The sequence below is a fragment of the Drosophila teissieri genome, chromosome 3R (genome assembly GCF_016746235.2).
Source record: "Drosophila teissieri strain GT53w chromosome 3R, Prin_Dtei_1.1, whole genome shotgun sequence".
In the NCBI taxonomy this organism is placed as follows: domain Eukaryota; kingdom Metazoa; phylum Arthropoda; class Insecta; order Diptera; family Drosophilidae; genus Drosophila; species Drosophila teissieri.
Window position 1 is genome coordinate 18,387,417 of NC_053032.1, and position 20,263 is coordinate 18,407,679.

The 20,263-nt window shown below is 40.7% G+C and overlaps 4 protein-coding genes across 4 annotated transcripts; 2 read left to right on the forward strand and 2 right to left on the reverse strand.

Moving 5' to 3' along the window:
* Nucleotides 1-188: 188 nt before the first annotated feature.
* Nucleotides 189-2,130, reverse strand: LOC122620408 (UDP-glucosyltransferase 2). Its single transcript, XM_043797847.1, has 2 exons — nt 1,869-2,130; nt 189-1,601 (listed from the first exon to the last, which is right to left on the reverse strand). Exons 1-2 carry the CDS (start codon nt 2,110-2,112, stop codon nt 277-279), a joined length of 1,569 nt encoding a protein of 522 aa, XP_043653782.1. The 5' UTR covers nt 2,113-2,130; the 3' UTR covers nt 189-276.
* A 764-nt stretch (nt 2,131-2,894) lies between these two features.
* On the forward strand, nt 2,895-4,950 carry LOC122620601 (UDP-glycosyltransferase UGT5). Its single transcript, XM_043798153.1, has 4 exons — nt 2,895-2,910; nt 2,977-3,288; nt 3,355-3,614; nt 3,829-4,950. The coding sequence occupies exons 2-4, from the start codon at nt 3,051-3,053 to the stop codon at nt 4,888-4,890; spliced, it is 1,560 nt and encodes a 519-aa protein (XP_043654088.1). The 5' UTR covers nt 2,895-2,910; nt 2,977-3,050; the 3' UTR covers nt 4,891-4,950.
* Nucleotides 4,951-11,752: 6,802 nt separating this feature from the next.
* LOC122618895 lies at nt 11,753-12,376 on the forward strand. The gene is made up of 2 exons (XM_043795491.1): nt 11,753-11,803; nt 11,864-12,376. The coding sequence occupies exons 1-2, from the start codon at nt 11,753-11,755 to the stop codon at nt 12,374-12,376; spliced, it is 564 nt and encodes a 187-aa protein (XP_043651426.1).
* A 4,612-nt stretch (nt 12,377-16,988) lies between these two features.
* Nucleotides 16,989-19,733, reverse strand: LOC122620207 (probable aconitate hydratase, mitochondrial). Its single transcript, XM_043797572.1, has one exon. It carries the CDS (start codon nt 19,642-19,644, stop codon nt 17,293-17,295), a length of 2,352 nt encoding a protein of 783 aa, XP_043653507.1. The 5' UTR covers nt 19,645-19,733; the 3' UTR covers nt 16,989-17,292.
* Between the last annotated feature and the right edge of the window lie 530 nt (nt 19,734-20,263).

Consider the following 20,263-nt stretch of genomic DNA (forward strand, 5'->3'; position numbering starts at 1 on the left):
TACTTCGTCTCTCTTTCAAAATTTGTTGTCGGTAATAAAAACTAAGCGGGAGTCTCAGAAAACATTTCCAACCAAATTTTAAACGAAATTATCGTTTCGAAGATTTCTCTGGGGTAAAAATCTATGATAATTATGAGCCACCAAAAAGATTAAAATATTTTATATTTTATATGAGGAAATAAATGTATGTATGTAATTTGCTGTCACCTAAATGATACATTATACTTTAAAGAAGATAACATTCTATACTTTACATTCTATACATTACAATAAAAACTAGTTAACTTTCAGCTTTGAACTCTTGGATTTTAAGAACCTGCCTGTAATAAAACTAACCAAAAACCGAACCAACAGAAAGACGAAGAGAACAGCCAATCCAATGACCGAAACGAACGCCGCCAGGACATCCAGATTGTGGTATTGAATGAAGTTCAGATCCTGACTGGCACTCCTCAGGTATTTGGCTCCTTTCTGCCGCGTCACATGCTCCACCCAGTAAACAGCTCGCTCCAGTGGCGTCTCCCTTTGGTCGCGATATTGATTGGATATCACCTTGACCCTTTCCGTGTAGCCAGGATCACCGGTAATCCTGTCGATGGCAGATCGGAACAGCGAAGCCGTCAGTTGGGCATACTTCACGGTGATGCCGTAGCCCATTTGCTCGGCTCTAGCCATATTCATGAACTGATCGCCGAAGAAGGGAATACCCACGACGGGTTTTCCATGGTAAATCGATTCCATTGTGCTCAAAAGTCCACCATGGGTTATAAAGGCAATCACCTTATCGTGTGCCAGGATATCGTCCTGCGGCAACCAGTTGGATATGAAAACATTCTCGGGTTTGTCAGCAAAGGTTTCCTCCTCGTACTTCCAAATAACTCGGTACTTGAGACCCCTTAGCGTCTCCACAATGGCCTTTCGCTTTTTCTTCGGTAAATCTTTGCTGTTCAAATTGGAGCCCAATGAAAAGTAGATAACTCCATGCTCGGCTTCCTCGATGAATTTGCGAATATTCTTGGGCAGCGGCTTTGGAGCCTTTCGATTCACATGCATGCCGCCCACTTCGATCATGTTCGGGGAATAGGGCCGTGGATTGCTGATGGATACGTGATTGTTCAGGAGCACCAATGACGTATCCTTGCGCATGCTATAAAAGTCCTTTTTGTTGTTGGGGAAGTACTTTCTGTACAGCGCTTCGTGTCGCGGCAGATTGATCAAATTCTCATAGATGAATTCGTATATCTGGAATCCCAAATTCTGCGCCCGTTCCCAGAAATTCATGCGATCACCGAACCGCAACAAGTTGTGCGGCACATACGATGGTGGTGATGGTGTGCCCACCAGGTCAGAGGTCCAACCAGTGGCGCCCAAGCTGCTCAGGGCGATCAATGGAGCTCCGAAATGTTCGGCAAATCCGTAGTGGGCGTCGTTCATAAAGGTCTCGCAGATAACTCCATCGAAGGTTCGGTTTTGTTGCAATAACTCCTGCACACTCGGCTCCTTTAAAAGGCTTTCTGTTAAGTCCAAGCCCATTAAACTTATTCTTGGATATCGAACTATAACCGGCTTTTTGGCATTCTCCAGAATTCGCGCTTTGTAAACTATGGGAGAAAAGAATGATAGCATTTAGCAAGCAAAACAAAAATAGCTCATGAAATTATCTTGTCTTTTTCAGCCTATTAATAAGCTCTATAAGAAGAACCTTTATACCCAAAAATAGTAGCAACAACAAATTTGTTGTTGACCCTTTGGGACTTGGACAATATTCACGTGTACCTTATCAAATCAGTTAACGCTTATTTCACACGATAAGGAATACGTGCGAAATCGTTGTGGTTTTTGATTAGCAATGATATGATAGTACTCACCGCCCATTACGGTGATAATATTCGGCGTGTCCACATCGATGATGTTCTTAATGGGCTTCTTTTGGGGAAATGACGATATCAAAGTGACTTCATGACCAGCACCAGCTAATCCTTTGGCCAATGCAAAGACGACGGCGTAGTGCGATTTCGATGCAGTGGGGCTGATCATTAGGTAGGAGTAGCCCCATGTTTGGCCCAAAAGGGCTGAGAGTATCAAGAGCCAACAATTTGGGAGCCAACGCATTGCGACAGCGTCTTTGAATGTTGAAAGCAGACTGAAGCGAGTTTGCTTTTATTTCTGGTAGTTATAGTATTTGATAAGATTTGCTGTAGATTAGTGAAAAAAGTCTTGAAGTTGCTGCACAGACAGAATATTAACGAAATGGTAAAAGGCAAAGTTCATATATTCTTAAAAGAGCGACAATATTATATTACCATCTGGTTTTCCAAAATTATTGCTTTTAATTTACTAAAAGCGTGTTATTTTTCTATTATTATTTGTTTAATTGAGCTAAAGTTTCTCTCTTTAAACATTTGGCTTCTCTCTTTGATTAATTCAATAAAAGCGTGTTATTTTTTTTATTATTAATTGTTTAATTGAGCTAAAGATTCTCTCTTTAAACATTCGGCTTCTCTCTATGATTAAATTTTCTCTTTGAGCTTTTATTGAGTGAACATTTTTTTTCTGCTCTTGAGAACTTAAGAAAACATGAGAACTTAATACTCACGGATCAGCACATTTTGAACACTTGACACTACACTACAAATGAAATATTATTTTGAATAAAGTAATATTTTTATTTAATGTATACTTACGTACAGCCAAATGAAGTTAAGCAAGCACTTGAACTATAAAAATTTAAATGTATTATTGTAAATAAAGTAAAGAAAGCACTTAAACTACCTTTTTTTGTCCACTTTTTATAGCTGTAGGTCATTCAACAGTCGACTTTACAAAGTCGCAATCGTAATAGTGTGTTTACCTTTCGGCTCCTGCCAATTCCATGCTGGGCCTCACGCAAAGGTTGATTTCACAATGATTGTATGTATATATATACTCACTCAGATATCTATATAAATCCATGTTGAGCGCATTGTTTATTATCAGTGTGTTGCAGCAACGTGCTCAGTTCGGTTCAGTTTGGTATTTGGTTTTTGGTTCGCCGGCTGATTTTCATCATCATGCGTATATTCACCTTGATCTTGGGGCTGCTTTGTAGCTTGGGATACTCAAGTGGATACAACTATCTGATGGTTCTGAATTCCGCCGGTCGTTCCCACTTTAATGTGGGTCACGCCTTGGCCAAGGGATTGGTCAAAGCTGGCCATACCATCACCGTGGTTTCCGTGTATCCTCTGAAGAAACCCATTCCTGGCTATACTGATGTAAATGTGCCAAATATATTCAATGTCATGGGGGGTAAGTACAATTATTACTAAATATACTTATTTTAGTTTTACTATTTTAAAACCCTGTTTTTATTAGGAGACATTGCTGCCTTGTGGGCTTCGATCCAAAAGCCAGTGACTCAGAAACTCATCGATCACTATCAAATGGGATTCCGCATCACAAGAGGTCTCTTCGAGGACCCTAATTTCCAGGATTTTCTGAAGAGCAACCAAAGCTTCGATGCGATCATTTGTGAGACCTTTTACAATGATGCTCACTATGGTTTGGCAGAGCATTTTAATGCCCCACTCATTGGATTGAGCACTGGTGGGGGTGTGACATTTATTACTGATATGGTAAGTAAAGTTGCTATCCTTTTAGTTCCAACAAACAATAAGTAACCTGCTAAGTTATATGAAGACTTTCCAATTTCATAAGCTTGATGAAATACATTCTGCTCGCCATTCATATTTCGCAATTTGTGAAATAATGTTTCTCTACTGCCATAAACTTAGTGCATAAGACTATTTAAGAATTATGTGAAATACTAAATATATATTGCCTTTTCAGGTTGGTTCTCCCGCTCCAGCTTCGTTTGTGCCCCACATAATGCTGCCCTTCAACGATCACATGTCGCTGTACGAACGCCTATTGAACGTGGCCTTCCTTGGCTACGAAAGGCTGCTGCTGGACTATTATTACCTGCCCAATCAAGAGAAGTTATACAAGGAGTTCTTTCCGGGAAACAAAAGGTGTTTCTATGAGATGCGTCGAAATGCCTCCTTGGTGCTCATCAATCAACATGTTTCACTAAGTTTCCCGCGACCGTACACACCCAACATGATTGAGGTGGGTGGCATGCATATCGACGGCAAGCTGAGTCCACTGCCCGAGAAGATCGAGAGATTCATCAATGAGTCAGAACATGGAGCCATCTACTTTTCCATGGGGTCGAATCTCAAGAGCAAGGACTTGCCTCCAGCAAAGGTGCAAGAGATCCTGAGTGCATTAGGTGGACTCAAACAGCGAGTTCTGTGGAAATTCGAGCTGGACAACCTGCCCAATAAGCCGGAGAATGTCTACATCTCCGACTGGTTTCCACAGACGGACATATTGGCCCATCCCAAGGTCCTGGCATTTGTGACCCACGGTGGCATGCTCAGCACCACGGAGTCTATTTATCATGGCAAACCCGTGGTGGGATTGCCAATCTTCAGTGATCAGTTCTTTAACATGGCTCATGCCGTGCAAACCGGATATGGCATCATGCTGGATTTCAAGACGCTGAATGCCGCCGATTTCCGGAAAGCCATCGAGAGGATTACCAGTGAGCCCTCGTACACGAAAGTGGTGCAGGGCATGTCCTTGCGGTATCGGGATCAGCAGCAGACGCCACTGGAAAATGCGGTATACTGGGTGGAACATGTGACCCGCCATCAAGGAGCTGCCTATTTGCAGAGTGCGGCCCAAAGACTGAACTGGTGGCAGTATCACAATGTGGATGTGCTTCTGATCATTTTCGGGGCAGCATTCCTCTTGGTAATTGTACTACCATTTACCATCTACAAGCTACTCAACAAAAAACTATCTAGAGGAGAGAGAACTCAAAGCACTAAGGTTAAACGCAACTAGAAATGTAGCTATGTGCTTTTGTATAAAGTTCATAAAGTTAAAACATGACTGTTCATTTGAAAAAATCGATGATATATTACGTTTGTAAGGTAGGGAAATTAGAACCTGCCATTTTATTATTTTGAGACCCAATAAACGATAGGGCCCTGTTTGCCCATTCAGATCATTGTGAAAACCATAATGGGAATTTATCTCGAGCAAACCGTTGTAATTGGCAAACATTTGAATTTCTGGCCACCCGTTTCCATTTCCATTGTGCCACATCCATTTCCTGATGCCACAAGCAAATTACTGCCTAACAGCATGCTGCACAAAATTGTTTTCATCTTTTCCACCCAGCGCACAAACAATCGCTAACTCGCATCGAAAAGTTGAGATGTATTTTCATGGGCTGCCAAAAATACATTTCGCTTTTCTATTATTGGCCACGTTATCAATGCACACACGTGCCGGCCGCTGATTGATTTCGCTAGAAAGCGAATCGAAACGAAACAAAACGAAATGAAACGAGAGGAAAATATAAACCAAACGCAAATGACAAAACAAAATTGGAAATGCAGACGATGAGGGGCAAAATTTAAATAGGCACTCGAGCATTAAATTAAGCAGCATCAACTTGCGTAGGTCGCGGAAAATCAGTCAGAACGAGTGAGCCACGATAGAACAACACAAGGAGTGCCACTGTGCCAGCCGCCCACTGCCACGCCCCCCACGACCCCCGAAAAAAGAAGGAAAATATAAAATAAAGTAGAGGAAACCGCTCCGAGGTGCAAAACGGCTGAAATGAAGGAAATGAAATGCCAAAAAGACAGAGTTTCCCCTCTCGCAACACACACGACAGCTTTTCCGAGTGTGTTTGTGCACTGCGCGAAAAGCATGGCACGTTGATCAAAAATAAATGCAAATATTAAATGGGTATCTTTGTATGCTACTATGTTATTTTTTATTTTATATATTTTTTTCGCTTGTATTTGATATAAACTAAGTTAATGCATTCATAATTTTCAGTATTCTCATTTAAATTGTTTAAAATATTATTAGATTTATACTCTTTTAACGATGCTTCGCCTTATTATTTTTGAGCAAAAAAGAAATATTTTTTCAGTGTAAGAGCGTGTGCAATGACATTGAAAAGACACGTTGAGCGAGAGGCAAAAGGAAGTGAAGCAGGCAAAAATATGGAAAATATACGTAATGTGAGCCAAAAAGTTAGCTATGCACAAAAACTTTTTGATGGCGCGCTGAAAGTGAAAAGTAAATTTACGCTAAAGTCGCCGAAATGCACAGTAAAGGGAAAATAAAAATTGAGAGTTGAGTGGAGCTTCTTTTTTTTTGGCCAAGTTGAGGGGGAGGGTGGCGGGATAAGTTGCAAAAGAATATGAAATGGCAAGAAAAAGCGAAATGAAACGGAAGTTCAAGTTGATTTGTTTGCAGGCAAAGTGGAATTTTCCCGGCACACCAGTTCCCCCCCGCACCACCACACACACATTGACAGCCATTTTGCGGAAACGGAAGCTGCGTTTCAATCGTACTTCTGATGAAGTTAACAACAACACCGAGAGCAGCACAGCAACAACAGATGGCTGTGGGGGCAAATAAATTTAGCATAACAATGGCAAATTTACGAGTGTGTGCGCCGGTACAACGCGGCGTATGCGTATTATGATTTTGATTCGCGTATTATGCTTATAATTTCGAAAATTGTAATGCCTATTTCGGTGCCTTGCTACGTTTTCTTTTGGCAGCAGTATATGTAACTCAAAAAATGCTTAGTATCAGCTAGCATTAAGCTTTGTATACTTCTTGGCAGTGATATTTTTACATGAACATTGAACTAAAAGGCACTTTTTATTGTTAAGGGCAACGCATGCGGGTTGAAAACGTGGTCCTTTCGTTTTTTAAACACCTTGGGGCTATGATTCATGCATGTAATGTCTGCGGTCCTTAATGTCGCAGTATCGTAATTAAAAAGTGCACTGCGGCGCCATAGGCGTTTTTTTTCTTTTTTTTTTTTTTGGGTTTTCCTGATATATCACACATTTTCCAAGCGACCCCCTCCCTTGCCATCCCCCTCAGCATATGCAGAGATTGCGCTTGAAATGACAGTTGCACTTGCACCATGACAATGCGCCCGAAATGGAAAATGGTGCCGGGAAATGGGGTGGGAAAATCGTAGTGGGGGAAGGGCAGTTGGGGGCTATGCAGCGGGGCAAATTGATTGCGATTGTTGAGTTGATTGGCAGGCGACACACACACTCGCACACACACATATACGTACGTACACATATATACATATATAGATTGACTGCATGCGACACTGGCAAACAAAAGCGCCGCTTTGTGGTTTTCATTGTTGATGCCTTTTTGCTCGCTTTTTGCTTTCTTGCTCCTTGTTAAAGGACCCTTTTTTTTGCACCGATTCATTTCTGGTTGCCGTTGAAATTAAGTTCGTTTTGTCTTTTGGATTTTGGCTTTGGCATTTTTAACACGCGCAATTTAGAAGATGACAGATAGTTTACTGCAGCATTTAGACAAAAGAAAATTTCAGTGCTCGACGTCATTGTTTGAGTAGTTTTTCAGTTGTATTTAAATTGGTTTTGATTAGAAGGGTTTTCAAGGCAAATTAAAGCTACCAGTTACTAAATTCCAATTTTTATATGTATATCCCCAAATTATTTGGATAAAAATCAATGTATTATTTATTATGCATAGCAAATTGTGCTAAAACTAAGCCAAACAAATTCTTTTCTTTGGAAACTAAAACTAAAGCTCCACTTCTTGTTCAAACGCCGCAAGTTGATTGTTATTAATAAATTAACCCATTTTAATTTCGTTAAACAATCAAATGTTAGTTCAAGACTTCGGGACTTGCCCACAGCAAAATGTTTTTAGTTGATGAAACTCCGAATTTCAAGCGCATTTAGCGAAATGCACTGTTTTTTTAGAGCATAAAATAAATTGATTAAATTTTCCCCGCCTTTGGCTGTGGTTTAAAAGTTAATTGTTGTCGCTGGCGGCTAACGAGCGGTATATGAAGTGGTAAGTAAATGTCCAAATTATATAGTCAAAAACTTGGTTTGAGTGCAGTCATTTCCAATCGGCTGACAACAAAGCTATCAAATCAGTGTGATTGGCTATGAGCCAACAATATTAAAGTTACTTTATTTCATTTTCCGCAAAAATTAAATGTGGCGCATTCTTTTTAAAGTGTTTTTGTTTGCTTTGGCTCGCCGGGGCTCTTTGAAATATTAAAATTAATAATAAATGTTGACGGCATTCATTTGTTGCTGCTGCTACACAAATATGAAGACTTCATTATGGCCGACTCATTTTGTTGTCTATTTTCTTAAACTCTCCATCGTCTACCACTTCTGCCTCTTACAGTTGAGGTCAAAATGTTTAAATAAATAGTTTAAAATCAATTTTATTTTCCATTTTCATTTTGCAGTCAAAAGTTTTTTTAGGTTTAGGATTTTAATACATTTTATTTTCATGGATTTTATTGTGAATATGATTGTATTACTATGACTACATAAGTTATTAATCTTTAAAATGATTAATTTACAAACAACGATAGAAATATATTATTGGGATTGTAAATAATTTCAGTTTTCGAAAATATAAGCAATATAGCAAAAAAAAAATTTATATTTAATTTAGTTTTATCAAATTTAAAGTTGGACTACTTTACCCTCAATTTAGGAAACTTTAACTATTAATGTGGCCACAACTGTGAGATGCTCTCTTTTCATCTGGTTGTGATTTTATTTCTTTTGGCAATTTGTGCAGTTGCTGTTTCTTTTTCGTTTTCCCCATTTTAACTCCCATTTGCTTCGTTTTTCTGCTAAATTAAATTTTATTTAACTGTTATGCATGAAATTGGTTACAATTTTTATTTTCATGATGTTTTGTCTGCACACACACACACATAGAGGCCCACACAGAAATGGACGCTAATTTCTTTTTAAATTATTTAACAATTTTCGACTGCTATTCGCCAGTTGTTTTCGAGCTGGCAGAACAATCTAATTAGTCGGCCAAAAGGGGGTGGAATGATAATAACGATGATGACGCCGATTTGTATTATGCCAATTTACTTGGCAACATTTGTCGTTAATGCGCCTGCCAAGAAATTTGGCACTGTCTCAAAAGGCCGGAAATCCCGTCTGCTGTCCTAAAAACAGGCATAATTGGGCGAAAATACATAAATCTGTGTGAATGATGGGCCAAAGGAGAAAATGAAATTTTGTTATTTCCACTTATAAGTTATGTCAGTAATGGATTTAATTTGTTTAAAAACAAATAAATAATTTTAAACTGATCAGCATGCTGATCATTACATATTTAAAACTTCGCGGGTCTGAATTGGCGTTTTGCAACACTAACTATAAAATGCAACTCTGTGTTTACTTGTGAAATTCTAAACGAAAGTTGTAACTTTCAACTTGTAAGTCTGTGTTAGTATAAAGAACGTTGAAATCGTGTGTGCATAAGTGTAAAAAGTGATCGAATAAGTACATGAGCAAAGCGGTGGGCCATTTTTAATCAAATTACTGCAGTCGAGCTGCTTAAAGTGCCAGTTTTCTGATTGGATCGGGTGCAAGGACCCGGCATCGCCTCAATTGCCAATTAAAGCGCATCAACGTTAATGTCCGGCCGTCCTCACGATAATAATAATAATAATGATGATGATAACGAGACGACGGGCACGTATTTCCCTTTGGCAAAAAGTGACAGAGAGCTGGAAAAAAAGAAGATGGAAAACTGGACACACAGGACTTTCTCGCAGGGCGCTGACATGTGGTCATTGTTGTTGCACTTGCCCCCCGTCGTGACGTCAGATGGCAAATTAAAAAGCGTGTGGAAGATGAAAATTCTTCTGCTTTCCACTGGCAGCACCATCAGCATCAGCAGCAAGAGCAACAACAACAACAAGAATGCAATTTATGCACGACTTGCATATTAAACGTGTGTTAATTTTAGAGCAGTGCAGCAAGCGCCAGGGCTTAAGCTATCTGTCCCCCTCTCGCCGAAGACGAAATGACAGGCTGCGGTCAACGCCATTTGTTTTTGTTGCCGCGCGGGAGCGAGAAAGAGATAAGCGTTGTGCACTACGTTTATCACTCCGTCTCTGTCCCGCTGGCACAGCCATGCAATTTTCCAGTTGAAAGGCTTAAAACTAAATTAAACTTTATGACTTGGCAAAGAGCAACAGGATTTGCGTCAACTACAAAAAGGATTACACGATGCCGCCCTCTCGGAAAACTCAGCTTTCCCGCTTTCCCTGGCCAACGCATATGAAGAATAATGTCTCGGCTTTCCTTAAGGGGATCAATATACTCTAAGAGGAGTACTCCGCAACAAAAAGTTACGCGGATAACTTTGCATTTAAATATGGCGAGTGGTAAGTGAGAAATAACAATTAATTCACATATTGTTTGACATTCCATTTGCTTATATGTTATTAAGAAAGTTTTAAGAATATTTTTAAACCACCATAAACAGTAAAATACTGATTTTATTCGAGTCATCATACCATTATTGAAAGGGAAAATTCATTGAATTATACATTTTAAAATGTTTATTAAATATGTACTACACGAAACGATATAGTTTATTGTAGAGTTAACTCAGGATATATGTATCTACTTTAAATATTCTAAAGAGCATTTCCGAATTCACTTGGACTCGCACGAGGATGCTAGCAGAGCAGTTGCTAAGCACAAACAAAGCAACAATCGTACAAATAAATGTAATGAGTCTAAGTGGCAGAGACAAAAATTGTCTGACATTTTATTGAGCAAATATTAAAAATATTACGAATCGTTGACCATTAGGAGCAGCCGTTGCTCCCCATCTGGAGGTCCAAGCGAAAGCAGAAAGCACAAGCAGAAAGCAGAAGCACAAATACCACTTATGTGGATATCGGGGAGTTTGTGTGCTTGTGCAGCAGCGAATCTCCACAGATAGCCAACTTAATGTAATGACCGAAAAGAAATCCAAGCTCACAAACATTTGCACAGATCCATGGCTCTTGTCCTCGTCCGCTAGCTGGACATGTGTTTCCAATGGTTTTCCTAGCTTTTCCTCTTCGTTTTTGTTTGGGCCAGCACAGCTTGGGCCATTTAAAAACGCACAAAACTTGGCGCAAGGCGAAAAACAAACTTTTTCCCGACCAGAGAAAACTCAGCTGGGGGCAAGATTTCCCTTTAGTGGCTGCCGTTGCAGTTGCAGCGTTTATTTGATTTTTACACACCGATTTTGAGCTATTCTTTTATTAGATTTTTCGTGTTGCCTTTTTTCCACCACTCTACTGCTGGTTTTTCGCACTTATTTTTCTCGGTATTTTTGCTTTTTTGTTTGTCAGTTGTGAATTTGTAAGATTTGATTTTGAAAGTGGCCAGATAAAAAAGCACCCGAACGGGGTAAAACGAATTGAAAATAGCCAAATGGCTAAAAAGATTAGAAGCTGCAAGGGGCGAATGAGTTGGGGAAATACTATAGAAGCAATTCCACTTTGCCGATGGAGTGTGACAGATAAGTTGGTAACATTGATGCTAAAGGGTTGGGGGCATGGCATTCTCTACTTTTCGATAAGTTTTCTGATAAATTTAGTTGAATTTGCTTATGCAACTTTTTGAAATCCGAATGAAAACATTAAGCTGTATAACGCTCTATGTAAAACTGATGGCATGCTAGTTTCGTGTAAAGTTAATGTTTTATAATCTCTAATTAACTAAATGGATTAAAACATGTTAGATTAACGTACATACGTTTCAGAGGATCAAGTCACAAGTTTTCTATAAATATGAAAACTTAAACTGGCTATTAGTTTCAGTTGTTAAATAGACCTCCAGCTCCGATGTTGAAATACATAGTGTTCGTTTTACTTACAGTGATACCCAAGTCATTGGTAATTACACTAGGAATAGGCACTTTTCTTGTTAGAGAGATTACTATATTAGTACTTTAGTTCCAGGCAACAATGTCGTATGAGGCGATCCTTGTTTCAGTGATCAGTTCAGAGAACTCACGGCCATTTGACTTTTCAAATCTTCGACTGATTGGTCGTGAGCGTATTTTGAACGGGACTTTTGAAATTCTCGAGGATGTTGACGATACAAATTATCAATTAGCTGTGGACATTTACACCAATTCTGCTCGCGATGGCAACTATAAGCTAATGCCTTTTGCCATTTCACGTCAAGGAGTGTGTACAATCTACAAAAAGTATGGTTTCTATTTGAGGGACTGCATCAAAAATGGCATTAACACCGATTTACATATAAACACAACTTCTTGCCTATTTCCCAAAGGAAAGTACTATTTAAAAAACGTTACTTTAAACGTTCAAAATTGGCCAAAAATAATGCAGCGCGGCCTTTGTCGACACGTTTCCACTTTCTATAAAGATGATGTACCTGTTGGCATAATTAATGTTACATCCTCCATTGAAGACCGTGCTCCAAATGTATTTGGAATGTAAACCTTTGGTACCATTTTTCCATACGTATAATAAAAAAACCTTTGGTACCATTTTTCCATACGTATAATAAAAAAAAAGTTAATAAGTATAATATTATTATATATATTATATATATTATATTATATTATATTATATTATATATATAAGTATACGAAATTATGTTTTTTATACAAGAAAATGGTCCACAACTAACATGATATACATAATAATATATTTGTAAATAGGAGACATAAATCATTTTAATAAGCTCCAATCCTATATAAGCTTCCTTAAAACCGCGTAAAATTTGTGTTGGGTCCACACTCAATCATTTTGTACCCATTGCAACGTATAAAAATTCCATCTATTCGTAATATTTAAATAGCCATACCCGATTTTCGAAGCACAAGCATAAATCTCGGAGAGAAAAGCATCCTCGATTTGAGCATCTGCGCTGGCAAATTTAAAGCCATTACACTAATAAATAATCTGCCACACATTTAGCACATTGCCATCGATTTAATACAGCTTCAGCTTCTTCTGCAGGAGCAATGGAGCCATGGAGCCACGGAGCCACGGTGTTATGGAGCTATGGAGCCACATAGCTTTCCGCCAAAGACACGCCCACAGACAAATCCGAATCCAAATCGCATAACCCCCACCTCACACATGCTCCATATACATGAATGCGAAGGGATAAGTGGGGTTGCCAGGACTAAAGGAGGTTTATTCCGATTCCGAGTGCTAAAGGGAGCCAGGAAAAAATTCATATGTCTGCTGCTGTGGCTGCTTTCAATTGCTTTCGAATGTTTTTTTTTTGTTTTTTTCCTTTTTGGCCATGGAAAGGGTGGGCTAAGCGAGCGGGGCAGCGTTTGGCCATCATCATCGATGGCTGCTTTCAATATCTAATAATATTGCGCATACGCCACGTTGCCAGAGTCCTGCTCGCAGATTTCACAGTCGGAGCTGCTGAAGCTGTTGCTGCTTCACTTTCGTCGAGTGCGTGTTGGCGCAATAATCAACAGTTATATTATGAATGCACAAACACTGGGAAAACAGTGGTAGTGATAGTCTCACAAATAAAATGAATTTTTACTTTCGAAATATAAGAAATCTTTTGGTATGCCATATTAAATCAATTTAGGAAGTGATTATAAGTTTATAAAATAAATTGTTATAAAAACATTTTTTATAACAGTCTTTATAAAATGTTATAAATGCCGATTTAAACACTAAAGTAAATCTTATGTGCTAACAACTAAATAACTATATATTATCAATAATTTTTAAAATTTCCAAACATAGACCACAGTTAAACATTCATAGTGCGCATTTAACCCCTTTGAAAAGGGGAGAAACACAGAGATATGATACTCCATCTAAGTGATACGATAAATTCCGGATTTTCTTAGCATTATGTGCAGATTTTGCTGATTTTCCCTCGCCACACCCATCGTGTGTGTGTGTGCGTGTGTGTGTGTTTTCCTTCTACAATATCTACTCCCTCCCAGATGAAAACTTTTTTAATAATAAATAAAAGTGCTTAACTTAATTCGTGCTCTTTTCTTTTGCCACCGGTTTATGTGCACTGTGGATTTTCCCTTGTTTTTCCTCATTTTATTTGTTTCTTTGATTTGACACGCCCCCGCACCCGCCACCGCACCCACAACCGCCCCCGCCCCCGCCTCCACCACTCAGCCAGCACACAATGTGTGGAAATAATTTTTCGATTATTGTCAAGTTTTGCTTTATTTTCCCGCCCGCTCTATCGCTTTGGTTTTTCTTCTATTTTCATGTGGCATTTGTGGCTGTTTACCTCGCCAGCGGCCAAAATGCAATTTATGTGTTGAGAGCGAGTTTCATTTTATTTTCGCTCGATTTTTGCTTGTTTGTGTTCCTGCTTTCAAATTTATCTTATTTTTTTGCGGTTTTCTTTTGTTTTTGGATACTTGTGCGAGGTTATTGGCAGTTGTCATTTGTGTGTGATTTACGTTTATCGGTTCGAGTCAAGCGTGTAATTTTCTTATTGCAGCTTGGCAAACGGCGTCCTCATCTGCGAAAGGAGGTGTTTATACATATTGAGGGTTATTTCGAACACTTTCTAGGAGTTTGGCATAAGAGCACAAAGAATAGGTAGCTTCAATGAAATATATTTAAACTAAAACACCTTTAAATGGCCCACTAACAATACAAATTTGCTGAAAAAGCATAGATATGAGTGCAATTTCAAAAAGTAAATCTAGTTAATCAAGAAAGGTATTTCATATACATTTTTGCATTAAACTAACTATCGGAAACAATAAAGCAAAATACAAAATTCCATATAACAATTTTCACAACTATGGAATAAATTGCAATTGATGCGTAGAACAATCAATCAAAGAAAATATTTTTATGAATATAAATTTGCCGGCTTCCGCCAAAGCTCTAGAAATTTGCTAAGCCTTCAACATTTTTCTTGTAGTATACATATATGCTTTTTCCCATTATTCTTACGTTTTAACCGACAGGCAAAACTGACAAACTTGCTAAAAATGCCGGTTCAATTGAAAATCCGTTCTTACTCAGCCAAGTAAAAAGGAAAATGGTAAAATACATGCCTGTGTTGTATTATAAAAATATCTAGAACGTTTCCGTTTTCGTCGCTGTATATCAATGAACTCGTTGTTGCTGCGTCTACGCATTGACAAAACATTTTCCAAAAAGCAATTAAAATTTTAATAAAATAAACTAAGCAAGGAACCGGAATAACAACAATGGGGAGGAAAATATGGTATGGTGGCATGGGACCTTGATACAATAGATGACATTAAAAATCCATACAAAAGATAAACACATTTTTCAGCTAGCTCCGGGCAGCAAAAATATCGAAGAGAAAGATTAAATTCACTTAAGTGCAAAGTATGCAAATGACAAACAGATCGGGGCAGTGAGCGACAGAGATAGGGCGACTGCGGCAGAGAGAGACGGCAGAAGGCGGCAGAAGGCAGACGGCATTCAGAGCAAGACATATATGAAGTGCCTGGCTGGCAAGCTGAACGAACACACGCAACCACATGCCTGCATTTGAAGCTAGAAATATTGTAAATTCAAATTGAAATGCATGTGTGACATTTGCCATGCACTTGGCCACAGAAAGAGACGGGTCGCCACCCGTGCGATTGGAGCGAAAGAGATGGAGAGGCGGAAGGAGATCCAGCCGATACAGAGATACAAATACAAATGCTTGTGGCAGCCAGGATACAAAGGAGTCCTGCCCGAGCTCTGGCCAAATTGAATGCAATTTGACAAAAATCATAGTCTATATATGGACTTCTTACCAACTGGACTCCCTGAGCCACACACATCCCCACATTACGGGTTAATAATTGAACATTTTCGGTTTTAGGCCGGGGCTAAATTGCTATCATTTTTTTTTGTTGGCTTTTTTGATTGGGGTTGTGGCTGCTTTGGGGCGCACAGTGCAGTTCTAAAAAATAATATCCATTGAAAAAATAATAGCTCAGCTAACTGGTTTATTAAACAACAGCCACTGATAAGTAATTAATAATTGCTTATTAATATTTATTGTTTGGTGCATGCCATTTTTCATCAGAAACAGTAGGACAAATTATTTGGATACCTACTCATTGTTACATTATCAGTTAATAATCAAAGTTGCTTAACGAACTATTTACTACTATAACAGTTTTTATTAAAACACGCAATCTCTTTAATTAGTTGACACATTAGCGAATGATAATTAGTCAATTAATGAAACTGCTTTATAAATATCTATTGTCGGATTATTTCCTAATTAATTCAAAAGCGGTTTGTTCTTTTAATTTCGCTTAAATCGCTTACGATTTGAACAAGTAATATGAAAACTATGAACCAAATCTTCTGAACTGCAAAATAGATGGTGGCATGCTGAGGGTCTGATGCCATATTGCGACGAAACGCACTGTATTGCCACATACACCACATTCACGACCCGCTCATTCAGTCGGAGGCTGTGCAAATATTGCCGCAAAAAGCAGTGGCAGTTCGCAGAGCGAGAGGCATACAGATATATATAGACATTTTTGTACTTGCTCGGTGAACTTGTGCTCTGTGGCTCCTATATCCTCTGCCTGTCTCTTTCGCCTTCCCCATATCCGTCCCATTCGCTCTGCAGGCTCTTTTTAGCTCTTTCACTGGGTGCCTTGTATGTCTCCCTTTCTCCCTGGATTTTGTGAATGACTTTTTGGCACTAATTAAAAGTAGCAAATAATTTTCTATGCCAACTCACATACGTCCACACACACACTCACACACGCACTCACACACACTTACGCACAAGCAGGACGTGTGTTTGAGCGAGAAGGAAAATGCAAATATGGCACGGCCTCTGCTCGGAAAACCCCCATTTGAGCCCCTTGAGCCCCTTGAGCCCCTTGAACCACCCGCCCCTGTGACAATGACAATGCATGTGACAGTTTCGGTTGGCACCGTTGATAAGCGTCGCTTATTGTCCCTCTGCTACACTCCACCCCACTCTGTCCCACTCTGCCCCACTGTGCAACACTTTGCCCCACTTTGCCGCACTCTGCACCACCCATTCACCCACTGATCCACCCGGGCAACCATCCAGTTGACAAAAAAGTTGGGCAGCTTAAGTCGGAAAATTTATTATTATTTTTCTGCATTGCAGGCTGGGTGCAATTTTAAATGGATTTTAATTAGTTTTGAATTATTTTGGCTTTCGGTTTAGTTTTTCGGCATTTCATGTGCCATTTTGGCATTAAACTTTGCACCATTATAGTGTCCTGCGGTTTATGTAAAGTTGATTTATTTCCGGAATAATTGTACAAGGGTATATTTATCTTCCGATTGCCAACTTAAACTATTAAGTACTGGTTACGCTCTTAGTAAGATAAAAAAACGTAGTAATTTAGTAAAATCAATATTGATGAAAACTATTTCTTATCGCCACCCTTGGCGGACAGCTCCTTCATTAGATTCAAGGCACTTCCGGCCTGGAACCACTTGATCTGCAGCTCGTTGAGAGTGTGGTTCAGCTGGATCTTGTCGGAGCCACCATTGTTCTTGATCTCAGCATCCACGGGCTTGCCAGGTGCCAAGTCCTTGAGATTGAGAAGCGAAATCTTGCTCGATGGCTGCACTTTGTCGTAGTCACCGGGATTGGCGAATGTCAGGGCGAGCATGCCCTGTTTCTTGAGATTCGTCTCGTGGATGCGGGCAAACGACTTGACGATAATGGCCACTCCGCCCAAGTGGCGAGGTTCCAGGGCAGCGTGCTCCCTGGAGGAGCCCTCGCCGTAGTTCTCCTCACCCACAGCGCACCACCGGATCTTGTTGGCCTTGTAATCCCGAGCCACCGCTGGTACGGCGTCGAAATTACCGGACTTCTGGTTTTTGACCTTGTTCATTTCGTTGTTTTCGGCATTTGTGGCCCCAATGAACATGTTATTGGATATGTTATCCAAATGGCCGCGATACTTGAGCCAGGGTCCAGCGGCACTGATGTGATCAGTGGTGCATTTGCCTTTGATTTTAATTAGCACCATCAAGTCAATGTAGTCCTTGCCATCCCATTTCTCGAAAGGCTCCAGGAGTTGCAGGCGATCCGACTTGGGATCCACATTGACCGTGACATCATCTCCTTTCGCGGGTGGAGCCTGATAGGTATCCTCTCCGGGATCAAAGCCCTTGCTAGGCAGCTCTTCGCCGTGCGGTTCCTTTAGTTTGAACATTTTGCCATCCTTACCCGTTAGCTCATCCGTCAACGGATTGAAGTCCAAACGTCCGGCGATGGCCAGTGCAGTGGCCATTTCCGGACTGGTAACAAAACAATGTGTTGCCGGATTGGCGTCATTTCGACCGGTGAAGTTGCGATTGTACGACGTGACAATGGTGTTCTTTTCACCCATCTTCACATCCTTGCGATCCCACTGGCCAATGCAGGGACCACAGGCATTCGCCAGCACAGTACCACCGAACTTCTCCAGGACCTCGATAATGCCGTCCCTCGCGATTGTAGCTCGAACTTGCTCCGATCCCGGGGTAACATTAAACGGCACACAGGATTTTAGGCCATGACTCAGTGCGTCATTGGCAATGCTGGCACATCGTCCCATGTCCTCGTAGGAGGAGTTCGTGCAGGAGCCAATCAGACTCACTTTGATGTCCATCGGATAGCCGTTCTTCTCGGAGTTCGCACCCAGTTTACTAATGGGATGGGCTAAATCGGGAGTGAATGGGCCATTCACCAGCGGTTCCAAGGTGTCCAAGTTGATCTCGATAACCTTATCGTACTTGCAACCCTCATCCGGAACCAAAAGATCCTTATTCTTCGCGGCCTCCTCAGCGATGGCACCTCTACCGGTGGCACTCAAATAGGTGGCCATGCGTTCGTTGAATGGAAATATCGAGGTTGTGGCACCGATCTCAGCTCCCATGTTGGTAATGGTAGCCATGCCCGTGCAGGAAATAGACTCAACACCAGGTCCATGGTACTCCACAATGGCACCTGTGCCTCCCTTTACAGTCAGTATCTCCGCCACTTTAAGGATGACATCCTTGGGCGAAGTCCAGCCACTGATCTTGCCAGTGAGATGGCAACCAATCACAGTTGGGCACTTAAGTTCCCACGGTATATTGGCCATCACATCGACGGCATCTGCACCGCCAACTCCAACGCACAGGCAACCCAATCCACCGCCGTTCGGAGTATGGGAATCAGTTCCGATCATCAGGAGGCCGGGAAATGCGTAGTTCTCCAAAATGATCTGGTGAATAATGCCGCTGCCGGGCTTCCAAAAGCCCAAGTTATATTTGGCGCACGCCGAGGAAAGGAAATCGTACACCTCCTTGTTCAGATCCTTAGCTCTGGCCAAGTCCTTGTCGCCACTGATCTGCGCCTCGATCAAGTGGTCGCAGTGCACGGTGGATGGAACTGCTACCTTCTTCAATCCCGACGAGATGAACTGCAATAGTGTCATCTGGGCAGTCGCATCCTGCAGGGCAACGCGATCTGGTCGCAATCGCAAATAGGACTTGCCTCGTTCGATTTCCTGTGTATCCGGTTCGTCCAAATGTGAATACAACACCTTCTCCGACAAGGTGAGCGGTCCACCCAGTCGGCCCTTGACGCAATCCAGATTTTCCCTTAACTTCTTATAGGGCAGCGGAATTCCGGTATCGAAATTTGACATTGGTACTTTATCACATCGTGGAAATCGCGCCGTGTGAAAGTTGCGCACCATGGAACCCGCCAAACATATGTATCTATGTGTTCGTTGAGCCATTTGTATGTATAATTGTTTGGCACAAATTTTGTTGGCTTATTGGATAACAGTATGTGTCGTCGAAGTCGGAGTGAATTACTAGCGAGTATAAAAAATGGATTGCTTTGATTAGAAATCTTAACTGATACAACATTTATTTTATTTAATAATCATTCAGAGATTGAGCAGCTTACGATTTAATTACATCTTCCAATAAAGGGCCACTGAACTAACTGCTATTAATTAAACAGACTGCACACCTTGGGCCAACCTATGTATACTCACATTTATTGGGTTAGCTCATTGTTCCGTGCGTATTTGATGCGCACCAACAGTTACAGATGCAAAGTGGCATCCAAAAGGGTGAGCTGAGTGGGCATTTCAACGGATTTGATGTTGCAAGTGAATCAATGGGCGTGCGACTGCGGAGGATGATGCAAGGAGGTAACATCGATGGCATAGGCCAAGTGACAGTCAACTACAGACGAGACGAAGAGTGCCGGCAAACTGGACGGATGACAAACAGAAGGACAGGGGATGCCAGGATGCAAGGATGCCAGAATGCCAGGATGCTAGGATGCTAGGATGCGAGCCGGCTACCAAAGTGTCAACTGCAAGTGAGTGTGACGGTGGGCACTGC

Bases quoted from the DNA above. Each gene is read 5' to 3' on its own strand.
- LOC122618895 (XM_043795491.1), top strand. From the start codon at position 11,753: ATGTTGAAATACATAGTGTTCGTTTTACTTACAGTGATACCCAAGTCA. The intron at 11,804-11,863 runs GTAATTACACTA...TTAGTACTTTAG, and splicing joins CAGTGATACCCAAGTCATTG to TTCCAGGCAACAATGTCGTA.
- LOC122620207 (XM_043797572.1), bottom strand. From the start codon at position 19,644: ATGGCTCAACGAACACATAGATACATATGTTTGGCGGGTTCCATGGTG.
- LOC122620408 (XM_043797847.1), bottom strand. From the start codon at position 2,112: ATGCGTTGGCTCCCAAATTGTTGGCTCTTGATACTCTCAGCCCTTTTG. The intron at 1,602-1,868 runs GTGAGTACTATC...TTTCTCCCATAG, and splicing joins TATTATCACCGTAATGGGCG to TTTACAAAGCGCGAATTCTG.
- LOC122620601 (XM_043798153.1), top strand. From the start codon at position 3,051: ATGCGTATATTCACCTTGATCTTGGGGCTGCTTTGTAGCTTGGGATAC. The intron at 3,289-3,354 runs GTAAGTACAATT...TGTTTTTATTAG, and splicing joins TATATTCAATGTCATGGGGG to GAGACATTGCTGCCTTGTGG. The intron at 3,615-3,828 runs GTAAGTAAAGTT...TTGCCTTTTCAG, and splicing joins TGACATTTATTACTGATATG to GTTGGTTCTCCCGCTCCAGC.